General features: G+C 40.8%; 1 protein-coding gene across 2 annotated transcripts; it reads left to right on the top strand.

The window, feature by feature from the left end:
• Positions 1 to 3,060: 3,060 nt before the first annotated feature.
• Positions 3,061 to 14,729, top strand: LOC133536900 (zinc finger protein OZF-like). 2 transcript variants are annotated; one of them, XM_061877587.1, is made up of 7 exons: positions 3,061 to 3,328; positions 7,888 to 7,989; positions 8,060 to 8,243; positions 8,352 to 8,416; positions 8,503 to 8,580; positions 10,301 to 10,951; positions 13,604 to 14,729. In XM_061877587.1, the coding sequence occupies exons 1-7, from the start codon at positions 3,188 to 3,190 to the stop codon at positions 13,868 to 13,870; spliced, it is 1,488 nt and encodes a 495-aa protein (XP_061733571.1). In that variant the 5' UTR covers positions 3,061 to 3,187; the 3' UTR covers positions 13,871 to 14,729. The 2 variants fall into 2 exon arrangements, with proteins under 2 accessions (XP_061733571.1, XP_061733570.1); XM_061877586.1 differs by having other exon boundaries at positions 3,062 to 3,328; positions 10,298 to 10,951.
• The last annotated feature ends 2,066 nt before the right edge of the window (positions 14,730 to 16,795 follow it).

The raw sequence follows: 16,795 nt of genomic DNA, 5'->3' as shown, positions 1-16,795 counted from the left end.
CTTGGTTGCCATTTTATCACAGGAAAGATTAGCCTCTAGAATGGAACCTAGGTAGGTGATCTCATCCTTCCTGGTGATAACAATGTTACCCACTTTTATAGTGAAGTCACTGAACTTCTTAAGTTTGATATGGGACCCAAATAGGATGGATTCCGTTTTACCTAAGTGTATGGATAGCTTGTGTTCAGCGAGCCAGGTGCAAATATCGAGGAGTTCAGCACTGAGGATTTGTTCCACCTGTGACTTGTCCTTGCCGGATACCAGCAGGGCCGAGTCATCCGCAAACAGGAACAATTCACAGTGGCATGCTGATGGCATGTCATTCACGTATATTAGGAACAGTAAAGGTCCTAGTATACTGCCTTGGGGGACTCCACAGCTTACTGAGAGGGGAGGGGACATGGTGCCGTTCACCTCTACCACCTGTTTCCTCCCCTCCAAGTAAGATTGCATCCAGCTTGATGAGGTTTCGTCGAATCCGATTGCTCGGAGCTTATCCAACAGTATAGCGTGGTTAACGGTGTCAAAGGCTTTCTGAATGTCCAGCATGACCATGCCGCAGTATTTTCCCGCGTCCACCTCATGTTTGATGTGGTCGGTCAGATAGAGAAGGCATGTGTCAGTAGAGTGGTTAGTGCTGAAGCCGGATTGGAATTTGTACATTAGTTTATTAGTAGCAAGGTATCTATCAACCTGTTCATAAACTATTTTCTCCATTACTTTCGAAATGGAACTGAGAATAGAAAACAGGTCGGTAGTTACTATGTTCTAATTTGCTTCCTTTTTTATAAAGGGGGGTTACTCTTGCTATCTTGAAATCCTTTGGTACTTGGCCTTGTTTGATTGAGAGGTTTATTATATGAGTGATTATTGGGGCAATGGTGGTGGCAGAGTCCTTGAGGAATCTGGAGGGGATATTGTCAAGGCCGGTCAAGAAGGTCATTTATTCCCAATTTTGTTTATAGTCATATCAAATAAAGATGCATTAATAGACAAATGAAACTTGAATTACAACATTATATTTTGTAACATACCAAAGAGTGTCATTTCTCTTAATATATCATTGACAAAATTACTCAACCCCTTGAAGATCATAACTCTTAAAAAAATAATTTCAATAAGGTATTTTCAATCAGGTGTTGAAAACACCTGTAGATGTGATTAGAACCATAACGAGCAACAATTAAACTGATTGAAAAAGACTGTGACGCTCAGCTTCTTGTAGATGGTCAATGGTGTATTTGCAACATGGTGAAGTCCAGGGAATAGTCAAAGACGTCAAGAGAGGAGGTAATTTCTCTTCATAAGAAAGGATATGGATATAAGAAAATAGCAAAGACATTACACATTCCAAGAGACACAGTTGGGAGCATAATTCGCAAGTTTAAAGCTAAAGGCACAGTGGAAACACTACCTGGGCGTGGTAGAAAGAGGATGCTGTGTACAACTGCTGTCCGGTATTTGAAGCATACAGTGGTGATAAACCCCCGGGTAACAGCTGAGGAACTACAACAGGACATTGCACAGGGGGGAACGCAGGTTTCGTCCCAGACAATAAGGTGCGCACTACGAGATGAAGGCCTCCATGCCAGAACTCCCAGGCCCACCCCACTCCTGACTACCAGGCACAAGAAAAATAGACTCCAGTATGCCAAAAATCATCTGGACAAACCCCAAAGGTTTTGGGAAACTGTTCTATGGAGTGATGAGACAAAACTGGAACTATTTGGGCCTATGAATCAACTGGAGGAGAAAAAATGAAGCTTACAAAGAGAAGCACACCTTTCCTACTGTTAAGCATGGTGGGGGGTCAATCATGCTCTGGGGCTGTTTCTCGGCCTCAGGTACCGGGAATCTCCAGCGCGTTCAAGGCATTATGAATTGTATTTCCTGCCAGGATATATTAGCTGCAAATGTCATGAAGTCAGTGACGAAGCTGAGGCTTGGGAGACGTTGGACCTTCCAACAGGACAACGATCCCAAGCATACCTCCAAATCAACATCAGAGTGGTTGCAGAAGAAGGGCTGGAAGACTCTGGAGTGGCCTTCACAGTCGCCAGACCTAAATCCTATAGAAAACCTGTGGTGGGACTTGAAGAAGGCAGTTGCAGCACGCAAGCCCAAGAATATGAATAAACTGGAGGCCTTTGCCCAAGAGGAATGGGCTAAAATACCTGTAGATCGTTGCAAGAAGCTTGTGTCCGGTTATGTATCACGTTTGAAGGATGTAATTACTGCCAAAGGGTGTTCTACTAAGTACTAAAGATGCATGTAACTAGCGGGTTGAATAATTTTGTCAATGAGATATTAAGAAAAATTTCCTTTTTTGGTATTTTGTAAAATACAGTGTTACAATTTAAGTTGCATTTGTTATTTTACACATCTTTATTTGATATGACTATAAACAAAATACGGAATAAATGTCCAACTTGCTAAAACACCAAAATTGTGTGAGGGTTGAATAATTTTGATCACAGCTGTAGGATTAAAAAATTTTCAGCTGATTTTGTAAATTTTCATTCCCATCCGTTTTTTTTTTTTTTTTTACCGCTGATTAAATCGGCCCTGCCTGCAATGTAACGTTTGTTCTTAGCATTTTAAAATATTCTAAATGGCCCCTCATACTTTGACTTTTCATTATGTCAAACTCTGTATAATTATGTCATTATATATGGTGGAAAAAGTTTGGACACTCCTGATTTAAACATGTTTGAAAAATTGCATTATCATGATACCATCCATTTGTCAAATATGTTATTATAAAATGGGAAAACGTAAACCAGGAAGTACAAAGTAATACATTTGCAATCTAATTTAATGAATGACATTTTGTTTTTTAAACAAAACTTCCGAAAACCAACTAACAAAATAGGAAGCTGCACGCAAAACCTTTTCCGGTTGTTGGATAAAATCAGTATGTTTTAAATCAATACATTTACATTAATTTCGACACTGTCGTCTGACTTGTTTTTAACATGTTGACATGCATTTTAAATGTATTTCAAACTTTATGTAATACATTACGAATATGGACGCGTAAAGCCTAAAAACTAAAACGTGCTTCTATTTTGAAACAGTCACGGCGTAAACGTCACCTCCTGGTTTGTGTAGATTGGCTTTTCCGTTCTGGCACATCATTATTGTGATAGTAAGTCTTGATATAAGTTAGTGAGGGTTTTGTTTCATAATGTCAGACTTGGAGGTGCGGGTGGTGTCCATTTTGCGGCAAATGGTTGACACTACAGTGAGTGAAATGAAGAAAGTTATCGGCGCCTCAGTGAAGAAGAGTCCACAAGAAGAGTCGCAGGGCGAGGACAACAACGTGCAGGTGCTCTTTGGCGATGATGTTTGTTTGTAATGACTCGATCCAATCTTCCTCCTGCCTGCGTCTGATTTCAGCAGCCCTAAGTCCGATCATAGAAATACAAGAGCTAGCATGTTAGCTTCCTGAAGACGCCCAATATTAACTGACGACTGGATACGTCAGAGTTAATCTCAAACCGAAAGTAAATGAGAATGTTATTCAAATACAACTTTCCCTGCCAAGTTAGTTTCTTGGTCGCCATTTTGTGTGTGAAGACGACCACAGGGGCTCATCTAGTCGTTGTATGTCTACGCACCCGTCAGCTACACATTTGTTTACATTAGAGGAAAAGTTGACGGTCACGTTTTTTAAAGCGAAACCAGTGACAATAAACACATTGCTTAGGATCTGTTTGGCACAGCTAGCAGTGATTGTGACGCCAGTTAGCGGTTAGCAGGCGACTGTGACGTCACAGGCCTAACTGACAAGTTTCTGCCACAACCTTCTGACTTCTGTTCTCTGCACACTTTATGACAAGAACACTTGCGCTCTAGTGCATCTTAACCAGTGGTTCTTAACCAGGGTTCGATCGAACCATAGGGGTTCGGTGAGTCGACCTGAGGGTTTAGGCCGATGTCAAAACACACCCGACTCTTTGTGTAAATACAAACTTCTCCCTGTTGGCATATTACGGATACGGCAACAGCTAACTGATTTGCAGGTGTGTAATTTGTTCTGAGTTTATGCACTGTCTTGGTTTTGTTGTTTGAGCAAGGTTCATGCACGGTTCATTTGGTGCACCAGTAAAAAAAACATGGTAACACTTTAGTATAGGGAACATAGTCACCATTAATTAGTTTCTTATTAATATGCAAATTAGTCACATATTGGCTCTTAACTATTTATTAAGTACTAATTATGGCCCTATTATAACCTTAACCCTAACCAAAAAACTCTAAATTAAGTCTTTATTACTTAGAATATGTCCCCCTAGTGTCCAAATAACTCTAAATTAAGTCTTTGTTAAGTGTTACCAAAAACATACAACTTTGTCTTGAATTTGAAAAAAAAACAAAACTTTATTTTTGTATAAAGGGTTCGGTGAATGCGCATATGAAACTAGTTTGGTTCGGTACGTCCAACAACGTTAGAACCACTGCTCTAACCCTAACCAAATAACTCTAAATGAAGTCTTTGGTACTTAGAATATGTTCTCCTAGTGTCCCAAAAACTCTAAATTAAGTCTTTGTTACTTAGAATATGTTCCCCAACATACTAAAGTGGTACCAAAAACATATAGCTTTGTCTTGAATTTGAAAGAAAAAAAAAAATATATATATATATATATATATTTTTTTTTGACTAAAGAAGGGTTCGGTGAATGCGCATATGAAACTGGTGGGTTTCGGTGCCTCCAACAAGGTTAAAAACCACTGGTGTAAATACAAACTTCTCCCTGTTGGCATATTACGGATACGGCAACAGCTGACTGATTTGCAGGTGTGTAAGTTGTTGTGAGTTTATGCACTGTCTTGGTTTTGTTCTTTGAACAAGGTGATGTTCATGCACGGTTCATTTGGTGCACCAGTAAAAAAAAACATGATAACACTTTAGTATAGGGAACATATTCACAATTAATTAGTTTCTTATTAACATGCAAATTAGTCACATATTGGCTTTTAACTATTAAGTACTAATTATGGACTTACTATAACCCTAACCCTCTAACCCTAACCAAATAACTTAGAATATGTTCCCCTAGTGTCCAAATAACTCTAAATTATTTGTTACTTTGAATATGTTCCCCATACTAAAGTGTTACCAAAAACATACAACTTTGTCTTGAATTTGAAAAAAAAAAAAAACACTTTATTTTTGACTAAAGAAGGGTTCGGTGAATGCGCATATGAAACTAGTTGAGTTCGGTACGTCCAACAACGTTAGAACCACTGCTCTAACCCTAACCAAATAACTAAATGAAGTCTTTGGTACTTAGAATATGTTCCCCTAGTGTCCCAAAAACTCAAAATTAAGTCTTTGTTACTTAGAATATGTTCCCCAACATACTAAAGTGTTACCAAAAACATATAGCTTTGTCTTGAATTTGAAAAAAAAAAAAATATATATATATATATATTTTTTTTGACTAAAGAAGGGTTCGGTGAATCCGCATATGAGACTGGTGGGGTTCGGTACCTCCAACAAGGTTAAGAACCTTTGATCTAAACACAAATACAGCTATTTTTAATCATGGGTCATATACTATTCTACTTATTAATCAGGTATATATATGTATAAGAAAGTTGCACACACAAGAAACATTTTTTAATTAATATTTAAATTGTGATTCTTACTCATTCCGATTGTAATTCGATTCATAATTTTTTAAAATCGATTTAAAAGAAAAAATACAAGGACGAAAATCATTATCCATGCGTTTGTTACGTCTCGCCTCGATTACTGTAACGTATTATTTTCGGGTCTCCCCATGTCTAGCATTAAAAGATTACGGTTGGTACAAAATGCGGCTGCTAGACTTTTGACAAGAACAAGAAAGTTTGATCACATTACGCCTGTACTGGCTCACCTGCACTGGCTTCCTGTGCACTTAAGATGTGACTTTAAGGTTTTACTACTTACTTATAAAATACTACACGGTCTAGCTCCAGCCTATCTTGCCGATTGTATTGTACCATATGTCCCGGCAAGAAATCTGCGTTCAAAGGACTCCGGTTTATAAGTGGTTCCTAAATCCCAAAAAAAGTCTGCGGGCTATAGAGCGTTTTCCGTTCAGGCTCCAGTACTCTGGAATGCCCCCCGGTAACAGTTCGAGATGCCACCTCAGTAGAAGCATTTAAGTCTCACCTTAAAACTCATTTGTATACTCTAGCCTTTAAATAGACTCCCTTTTTAGACCAGTTGATCTGCCGTTTCTTTTCTTTTTCTCCTCTGTCCCACTCTCCCTTGTGGAGGGGGTACCGGTTCGATGGACATGGATGAATTACTGGCTGTCCAGAGTCCGGACCCAGGATGGACCGCTCGTCCAGAGTCGGGACTCAGGATGGACCGCTCGTCTGTGTGTCGGCTGGGGACATCGCTGCGCTGCTGATCCGCCTATGCTTGGGATGGTTTCCTATTAGCTCCACTGTGGACGGGACTCTCGCTGCTGTGTTGGATCCGCTTTGGACTGGACTCTCGCGGTTGTGTTGGATCCACTATGGATTGAACTTTCACAGTATCATGTTAGACTCGCTCGACATCCATTGCTTTCAGTCCCCTTTCAGTCTACATCTGTAAGTGCAAGTTAAAACTCTACTATGCAAAGCAAAACCCATTTAACAACAAAACACAGAAACAGCGCCGGCTTCGCTGGGGCTGAGATCATCTATGATGGACTGATGCAAAGTAGAAAAGTGTTCTGTGGTCTGACTAGTCCACATTTCAAATTATATTTGGAAACTGTGTACGTGGTGTCTTCCGGAACAAAGAGGAAAATAACCATCAGGATTGTTATAGGTGCAAAGTTTTAAAAGCCAGCATCTGTGATGTGTGGGGGTGTATTAGTGCCCAAGGCATGGGTAACTTACACATCTGTGAAGGCACCATTAATGCTGAATGGTCCATACAGGTTTTGGAGCAAAATATTTTGTCATCCAAGCAACCTTATCATGGACGCCCCTGCTTATTAAAGCAAGACAATGCCAAGCCACGTGTCACAACAGCGTTGTTTCGTATTGAAAGATTGTGGGTACTTTCCTGGCCCGCCTGCAGTCCAGACCTGTCTCCCATAGAAATGTGTGGCGCATTATGAAGCGTAAAATACGACAGCGACTGGACTGTTGAACGACTAAAGCTGTACATAAAACAAGAATGAGAAATAATTCCACTTTCAAAGCTTCAACAATTAGTTTCCTCAGTTCCCAAACGTTTATTTAGAGTTGTCGAAAGAAAAGGGGATGTAACGCTGCCCTTTCCCAACTACTTTGGCACATGTTGCAGCCATGAAATTCTAAGTTAATTATTATTTGCAAAAAAAAAATAAAGTTTATGAGTTTGAACATCAAATATCCTGTATTTGTAGTGCATTCAACTGAATATGGGTTGAAAAGGATTTGCAAATTATCATATTCCGTTTCTATTTACATCCAACACAATTTCCCAACTCATATGGGAACGGGGTTTGTATATATATCAATCAATCAATCAATGTTTATTTATACAGCCCTAAATCACAAGTGTCTCAAAGGCTGCACAAACCACAACGACATCCTCGGTAGAGCCCACATAAGGGCAAGGAAAAACTCACCCCAGTGGGACGTCGACAATGGTGACTATGAAAAACCTTGGACAGGACCGCATATGTGGGCAATCCCCCCCCCCCCCCCCACCCCCCACCCCCAGTCTGGCTGACTTGGCAGTAAGAGGATATATGGGCTTATTGTTCTTCCACTGTAGAAGTGGGTCAAAAGCTAGTTAAAAGCGCCATTCAAAAGACTCTATTTGTTCGCAAACTTCAAATTTCTAATATATTACCCATAAAGTGTGTGTGCATGTATTAAAGGTCTGTTATTGTCCCCCGTAAGGTGGTCCTTCCTCTCAGCACATTCATGACATCTCTGGCCCAAGAGGTGGCGGAGAAGATCTGCCAGCTTTTCTACGAATGTTCTTCTCTGCTTCGCTTTGAAGTATTTATCATTTTAAAGTTTTGTGTAACGCCAGTGTCCAAGCTCGGTAATAACTGATGAGCGACTGCAGGTGTCGCAGGGTGAAGCTGAGGTTGAGGAGCTGAGGAAGAGGCTGCAGGCGGCAGAGACCGACCTGAGTCTGTTGCTGACAGTAGGTCGCGTGGAGGAGACGGAGGAAGTAGAAGTCACGCTCACTAAAGAGGAGGAGGAGGAGGCTTGCTCCCTGCAGCCCTTAAAAAAGAAGCGTGGCCGAGGTGACTCATCATCTTCAGCCTCGTCGTAAATATGGATAATTCATATTGGTGGCGCAGAAATGGCCGCCAATGCTGAAAGGAGTTCAAACTGACTGTTTTCATTCGCAGTTGGGGGCGCCTGCGGGGTCAAAAGATCGCCCATTGTTCACCTGTGGAAAGGCAGAACTTCCGAGGTACTCAGGACGACCTCACGCTCCCAGTGGCACCTGTGTCCTCCAACAATCAGGATGTATTTCATTGGACTGTGTCTGTCTCCCAGGAAAGTGTCCATCCAGCACCAATGGAGGACACGTGTGTTGTTGACCAGAGTTTACAAGACACAGACGCCCACAATCAGGTGACTTTTTGATCTTCTCTATTAAGTTTTGTGAAGGTCCACTATCATGCTCAAAGTGACTTTTTATTTATATAATAAAGAGGCCCTATCATGCAAAACCATTTTGTTGTGCATTTGAGATCAGCATAAGTCCCGAAAATTTGAAATCAAAGCTTGGAGGCATTGCAGAGATATTTGGAAAACAATATTGCCTTTGTGTCTACTTCCTCCAAACGGTGTGTTTGGAATGTGCACAATTGGTGACGTCACCAATTGGGAACATAGTCAGCGGTTTATTCTTACATGGTATAAATATAACCAAATAGCCTTGCGCGCTTCCCCCATTTACAGTTCATGTGTGCGCAGCTGTAGTTTGTAGTAACAAAATGGCCATGGTACGACTCGGAAGAACGACATTGCTGTTATTGGTTATATTATCCAACATAGGACACTATTCAAACCTCCAGTTTCATCTGAGTGCCTGGCTAACTTTTCTTGTTTTGCGGCAATGTGCCTTCAACTGTGAAGAAGTCGCTCCGTGTGTGTGCAAAGAGTCCTGCTTCACCCACAAACTGTCCCAAAAAGATGGATTTAAAAAAAACCCAACTGTTTAATAACGGCTCAGTGCCAACTATTTGTAAAAAAAATGGCCCACTACAATTATTTGTGTTCCAAAACAATCTCACACATAAAAGGGTTAAAAAAGATCATACTTTTTACAATTATTCTTACTTTCAACACTTAAGTCTCTCGATCAGGGGTGTCAAGCTCATTTTAATTGAGGGCCACATCCTAATTATGGCTGCCTTCAAAGGGCTGCTTGTAATAGTGAATAATATCGAAATAGAAATGTATAATCGCCTCATGATATTATTACACAGTTGTCTATGCATTTAAATATTAGATTTTTTACGTAAAAATTGATGGATAACATGCTTTGAAATCATTAGTCAAGGTGACCAGCAGGCATTTAAGTATTTATTTGTATTTTTGAAGAAAAAAAAAGGTATTCAGTTGTATATAAAACATTTTTTGTCCAAATGGAAAAAACTAATATATTTATTAAGAAGATAAAGTACTTTATTTATGCAAATTCCAGGCTACATAAAATTATGTGATGGGCCCCCGGACCTTGAGTTTGACACCCGCGTTCGAGATCAACTTCAGATTTATCCGTCGATAATACATTCTTCATTATTTTTTCATGTTTTTTTCACTTTTTGTCAAAGAAAACTTTGTTTTTTATGTGGCCAACACACAAAATATGCAATATTTCCCCCAAAAAATGTTTTGCAAATGGGCATATTGCCTTGAATAAAGCAATAATTCATAAAATTAATTTGGATTCATTATTATTTTTTGAGCAATGACAGCTATAAGGAAAAAAAAACTGCCAGAATGGCGGCTTTGTGTTGTTAGTCAACTTTGTTGTTCAATTTCACCTGTTTACCATTTTTTACTTCAAAAGCATTTTTTAGTACGGTATATTTAGAATACCCTAATTAGCTGTGGGCTGCAAAGTGCCTCCGGGCCACACATTGGGCACCCCATGGCGTAGGGCTTACTGAAAGCACTTTTAAAATACTATATTTCAGAATCAAATACGCTTGTGTAGAGCCTCTAACAAAAAATAAAATAACTGAGACGTACCCAAACAGAGTGTAATAAGGGACCTTTAAAGTGTGCAGTATGATACAGGCAAGCTGTACAAGGCTGTGACCACCTTCTCTCCACTCAGCAGGAAGATGCAAGTACTGCAGGACACACGAGAACATCCAAACGTGCAGTCAGAGCGCGCCAACGCGTGTGCAGACGTGGCCTCACATACAGCTGCCAGTTCTGCCAAAAGAGCTTCAGCATAAACGGCAACCTGCAGCGCCACCTGCGCATCCACACGGGGGCAAAGCCATTCAGCTGCGACACCTGCGGAAAAAGCTTTAACCAGTCGGATACGTTGAAAAGTCACCAGAGGATCCACACGGGCGAGCGGCCCTTCGTCTGCAACACCTGCGGAAAGACCTTCATCCAGAAGAGCGCCCTGAGAACACACCAGAAGTTGACCCACGTCACAGACAAGACGCAGGCCTGCGTGGCGTGCGGCACCGCCATGTCCTGCGTCGACTTGCTGGACGTCCACCTAGACACGCACCACGCCAGCGTCCCGTGCGAGTGCGTTCTCTGCGGCCGACACTTGGCCTCCGTCATAGAGCTTCGCTCACATCAGCAAGGCCACATGATGGACAAGCTGCACGCCTGCGGCCTCTGCGGGAAGAGCTTCAAGTCGCCAAGTTACCTAAAGAGTCACCTGAAGATGCACTGCGGGGAGAAGCCGTTCTCCTGCGACATCTGCCTACGCTCCTTCACGCAGAATAGCAGCCTCAAGTTACATCAGGTAGATTCTCATTTTTTCCCATTCTTCTCAAGCATGGACCAAACATGGAATATATGTTGTCAGTTTGGATCTGTAGTGTTCCTCAATCATTGTTGGGCTGCGAGTGCCTCCTACAGGGCCTCCAAAAGATACCTGTTTCTCAGCTGTGGTCCATAGTTGTATTACACACTTGTGGCAGTAATGACAATATCAAACAAACAGAAAAAGTCGAGAGCTAATGGTGCGTTTCATTAACCTCAAACGTTGGAAGTCAGACGCGTTCTTGTCACGAGGTCGGAAATCATTTGTGCGCTTGCCTTGTCCGAATACAAACATCCATCCATTTTCTACCGCTTGTCCCTTTCGCGGTCGCGGGGGGTGCTGTAGCCTATCTCAGCTGCATTTTGGCGTAAGGCCGTGTACACCCTGGACAAGTCGCCACCTCATCGCAGGGCCAACACAGATAGACAGACAACATTCACACTCACATTCACACACTAGGGCCAATTTAGTGTTGCCAATCAACCTGTCCCCAGGTGCATGTCTTTGGAGGTGGGAGGAATGTATGGGAAAATATGCGAACTTCAAACACGATGGAGCAAGTGGAAAAAACATACAAAACACAAGAAAAAAAAACAACAATTTAAATTACGCTAAATGTGCAACAATACATCGTATATGGCTGATTTACCGTGACAAAAAGTAATCAGAAGTGATAACAAATGAATATTATAGAAGCGGAAATCATTCATTACATTCAGAATAGCCATTTTCAAACCAACTCGGGGTTGGTAAGAATTCTCTGACTTCCTGAGTTGGAAATCCGATCTCGAGGGGCATACAGTTAAAATTTTTACTCTGAACTTAGAAGATTCCAACTTCCTAGTACAAATGGAACGCACCTTGAGTCATAGAAAAGTTTCTAAAGCGCAATTTACAACTGAAGTGGTGAAGCTGTATTTACATTTGCACTTGATTTTTACTGACAGTTTAAGAAACCTATATCATTCCTATTTATTATGAATATGTAATTGATTTATTTTAGCACTGCGAAAGCCGTCCATCCATCCATCCATTTTCTAGTGCTTGTCCCCCCGCACTGCGAAATGTATGTAAATCATTTTTTAATCAGTTTTGAGTCCTTTCTTTTGCAGTATATTGGATTATTGATTATGTAATCAGCCTTAACTAAACCTTGATGATAATACTTGTCATTAAAACATGATTTTGTATCATTTGGCAAGGATCATCGTGTTCAACTGTAAGTAGGTTAGCTATAATAATTAAATATGAGGTGGCTTGGGCTTCTGGTCAGGATGCCACCCGAACGCCTCCCTAGGGAGGTGTTTAGGGCACACCAAACCGGTAGGAGGCCACGGGGAAGACCCAGGACACGTTGGGAAGACTGTCTCCCGGCTGGCCTGGGAACACCTCGGGATCCCCCGGGAAGAGCTGGACGAAGTGGCTGGGGAGAGGGAAGTCTGGGCTTCCCTGCTTAGGCTGCTGCCCCTGCGACCCGACCTCAGATAAGCGGAAGAAGATGGATGGATGGATGGATTAAATAAAAGTATGATTATTTCCTTTTTAAAATTTTTCAGTGGGCCCCGGGCCCATCTGTACAGTAAAAGTTGGGCCTCGAGTTCAAAAAGGTTAGGAACCCCTGATCGATATGACATTATCGGTAAGTGGTGACTTGTCCAGGGTGTACCAGGGCGGCATAGCTCGGTTGGTAGTGTGGCCGTGCCAGCAACTTGAGGGTTCCAGGTTCGATCCCAGCTTCTGCCATTCTAGTCACTGCCGTTGTGTCCTTTGGCAAGACGCTTTACTCACCTGCTCCTAGAGCCATCCACACTGGTTTAAATGTAACTTAGATATTGGGTTTCACTATGTAAAGCGCTTTGAGTGACTAGAGAAAAAGCGCTATATAAATATAATTCACTTCACTACCCCGCCTTCCACCCGAATGCAGCTGAGGTAGGCTCCAGCACTCCCTGCGACCCCAACAGGGACAAGCGGTAGAAAGTGGATGGAGGTATGGGTTACAAAAGTGTAATTTACCAGCTTCACCACTAGGTAGAGTAATTTGAAGACACATTGAAGGATAGAAGACTAGTTATTGACCTTGTTTTGTATTTTTTGGAAGATATGCTAATCCTGGGCTGTCCAAACTTTGTCGCATAATGGACTGAATAATAAAAAGTCAAAGCACGCAGCGGCCATTTTGATATTTATTTATTTATTTTTGTTCAAAAAAAAAATGGAAATAATTGCTAATTTACAATAATAATAACCATCTTGGCTTCGTAGCAGACGTGAAGTGACTATCAAACACTTCCATATTTGAAAAAGGGAGAAGATAGTCACTCTCTCAACCAATAATAATAATAATTGATTTGGGACAGCATCACACTGTCAAAATGAGTGCACTTAACAACTAAGTACACAGTATGTAGTGTATACTTATTGAGGTAAGTTGACACAGTGCAAGATTTATTTTATTTACAGTGCATCCAGAAGGTAAAGTTCTATACACAATACCCCGTAATGACAACGTGAACACGTTTTTTTTTAAAGTTTTTTGCAAACGTGTTAAAAATAAAAAACTAAGAAATCTCATGTCCGTAAGTAAATAAGGAAGTAACTAAACCCACTTTGGTTCCATGTCCCTTACAGGCGGTGCACACGGGAGAGAAACCCTTCGGCTGCAACACCTGCGACAAGCGCTTCAGCAGCCTGGGCAACCGGAACCGCCACCTGCGCATCCACACGGGCGAGAAACCGTACAGCTGCAACACGTGCGGCCGCCGCTTCAACCAGAGCAACAGCCTGAAGGCACACCAACAGATCCACACGGGCCAGAAGCCATTCATTTGTGACAAGTGTGGCAAGGTCTTCGCCTACATGAGGAACCTGAGGGACCACAAGTGCTTCTACGTGTGATCCCGCCTACGCTCTCTGCAAAGGTTATCAAACAACTTTTACAGAAATTGCTTCATCGTCACCTGTTTTAATGATTGTTATACCAAAAGATCTTCTGGTGCTGTTGGGAATGTCCAAAAACTAGGATAGCTGGGCCAAAAGCTATGATGGTTTTAATTGAATGTATGACTAACTAGTACTACTACTTTAGTTTTGCTTGTGTGCAATTCAAGAAGTGTCAATGTTTCACACAGCATGGAGCCCTGTAGAACCCCAAAAACTGACTTTGCATTGCCTCTGGTTAATGCATTGTTGTTAAGTAGTAAAGAAGGTGAGGGTGTGAAGTGATTTAAAACCCTTTTTCATTGTTCCTGTAACATGTGTTGCAGTGTGAAGCGCAAGCTGCCGTGACAGCACAACAACAAGAAGTCACTTTAGTGCTGGATGTATTGATGATTCCACATCCAGTATTTTCTTCCCTAATTGGTTTATCCACAGCTGACCGGACACTGATGTGGATGCTGCATCTGTCATCCCGGGCAGTACATCCTCACCACTGAATGGAAATATGGACTGCTGCTCTCATTGTTCTTTCCACCATCGATCGTCACAGTCTAGTGTTAGCCTCCACCCAGGGGTGACTGTGTCCGTCTGAGCTCCATCTTTTTTAATATATTTTTTATGTCAATCTGGAATTTTATTTTTTAGCTTTTCGGGTAAAGCAGAGGGAAGAATGAGGCCGTGGGTTCGCTCCATCAGGTCCAGATCAGTTCAGGTAAGACATTTGAGGACATTTCACTTTTGTCTTTGTGCATTAAAATACATGAATGGATCCATTGGTTAAAGTATTCATAGAAAAACTAAAGATTGTCAATAGAAATGCTGTCTGAGCCCCTTTTTTATGTGCAGTGTTTGCTTGATTATCGCAGGGGTTACATTTTAAACCCTTGTGGTAAAATACATTCCTGCTATTTCATTAGATTTTTATGGATATTCGATTAGATAAACCTCCACACAGCTTTGACACACTCTTATAAACAGTTTCTATGTTTCTCAAACACACTAAAACATGTCATTTTAACATGAAGCTTTAATAGGTATAAGTCGCAACGTAGTCACTGGTACTTCAAAGTCCACGATGTCCTATATAGCGGAGCGTAGCACCAAATTCTGGGCCCCCATCTGACCCTACACCCAAAGTAGAAACTCCATACACACACACTAGGTCTGTTTACATGCACTTAAAATCTAATTATTACATTGGTCTGGTTGAAACCAGCTTTTTAAACAAAATTAAGTTTTTGACTTTTAAGAAAATTATATTACCGTATCTGTATACAGTAGAACATATCTAAATGAACCCCAAACAATTCAATATAAAATGTCTAGAATATTGATTTCAATAATCATACAACCTGTCATTCACTTTAGTATAGTTATAAAAATGTGTCAAGTTTTCCTTCAGTTTAAAGCAGAGATTGGCTGAAACACAATTTTGTCATCAGTAGATAATAACAATCATAGTACATTATTATAACTATAGTGCACTTCCTGGGAGTTGAGTCTCCTCTCGTCTTTATAATCGGCTATGATATGCGAAAGTGAAACGTGTACATAAATAGATTAATTGTATTTTTACTTTTTTTCCTCATTGCCTTATCCTTGTTATAATGTGCCGGTGCTGTGTTAATGCTTAAGGGTGAGTTTTAATGACGTTCGAAGATAGTTTACCGCTATCCAGGTGGAAGGGACCATGTTTTTGTTTTGGGGTGTTGTCGGTAAATTGAAATATTCTTAACTTGATTCAACCCAAAAAATTATTGAACTTTCATGGCTAGAATAACGCTGTATATTAAATTTAATGACATAAAAAAAAACATATTCAAATGCCAGGGAAAAATACCCTTCAAACTGTCATCCCTGTGCTGAACACCGGCATATAAATGTGTGTGTGTGTGTGTGTGTGTGTGTGTGTGTGTGTGTGTGTGTGTGTGTGTGTGTGTGTGTGTGTGTATATTAGGGCTGCGAATCTTTGGGTGTCCCACGATTCGATTCAATATCGATTCTTGGGGTCACGATTCGATTCAAAATCGATTTTGTTTTTCAATTCAACACGATTCTCGATTCAAAAACGATTTTTTCCCGATTTAAAAGGATTCTCTATTCATTCAATACATAGGATTTCAGCAGGATCTACCCAGTCTGCTGACGTGCAAGCAGAGTGGTAGATTTTTGTAAAAAGCTTTTATAATTGTAAAGGACGATGTTTTATCAACTGATTGCAATAATTTAAATTTGTTTTAACTATTAAACAAACCAAAAATATGACTTATTTTATCTTTGTGAAAATATTGGACACAGTGTGTTGTTAAGCTTATGAGATGCGATACAAGTGTAAGCCACTGTGACACTATTGTTCTTTTTTTTATTTTTATAAATGTCTAATGATAATGTCAATGAGGGATGTTTAATCACTGCTATGCTGAAATTATAACTAATATTGATACTGTTGTTGATAATCATTTTTGTTTCACTACTTTTGGTTTGTTCTGTGTCGTGTTTGTGTCTCCTCAATTGCTCTGTTTATTGAAGTTCTGAGTGTTGCTGGGTCAGGTTTGGTTTTGGAATTGGATTGCATTGTTATGGTATTGCTGTGTATTGTTTTGTTGGATTGATTAAAAAAAATATATTTAAAAAAAAAAAAAAAGAGAAATGGGCTTCACGATGGCAGAGGGGTTAGTGCGTCTGCCTCACAATACGAAAGTCCAGAGTAGTCCTGGGTTCAATCCCGGGCTCGGGATCTTTTTGTGTGGAGTTTACATGTTCTCCCCGTGAATGCGTGAGTTCCCTCCGGGTACTCCGGCTTCCTCCCACTTCCAAAGACATGCACCTGGGTATAGATTGATTGGCAACACTAAATTGCCCTAGTGTGAATGTGAGTGTGTA

The sequence above is a fragment of the Nerophis ophidion genome, linkage group LG18 (assembly GCF_033978795.1).
Source record: "Nerophis ophidion isolate RoL-2023_Sa linkage group LG18, RoL_Noph_v1.0, whole genome shotgun sequence".
Taxonomy (NCBI): Eukaryota; Metazoa; Chordata; class Actinopteri; order Syngnathiformes; family Syngnathidae; genus Nerophis; species Nerophis ophidion.
This window is presented reverse-complemented; position numbering and strand designations above follow the sequence as displayed.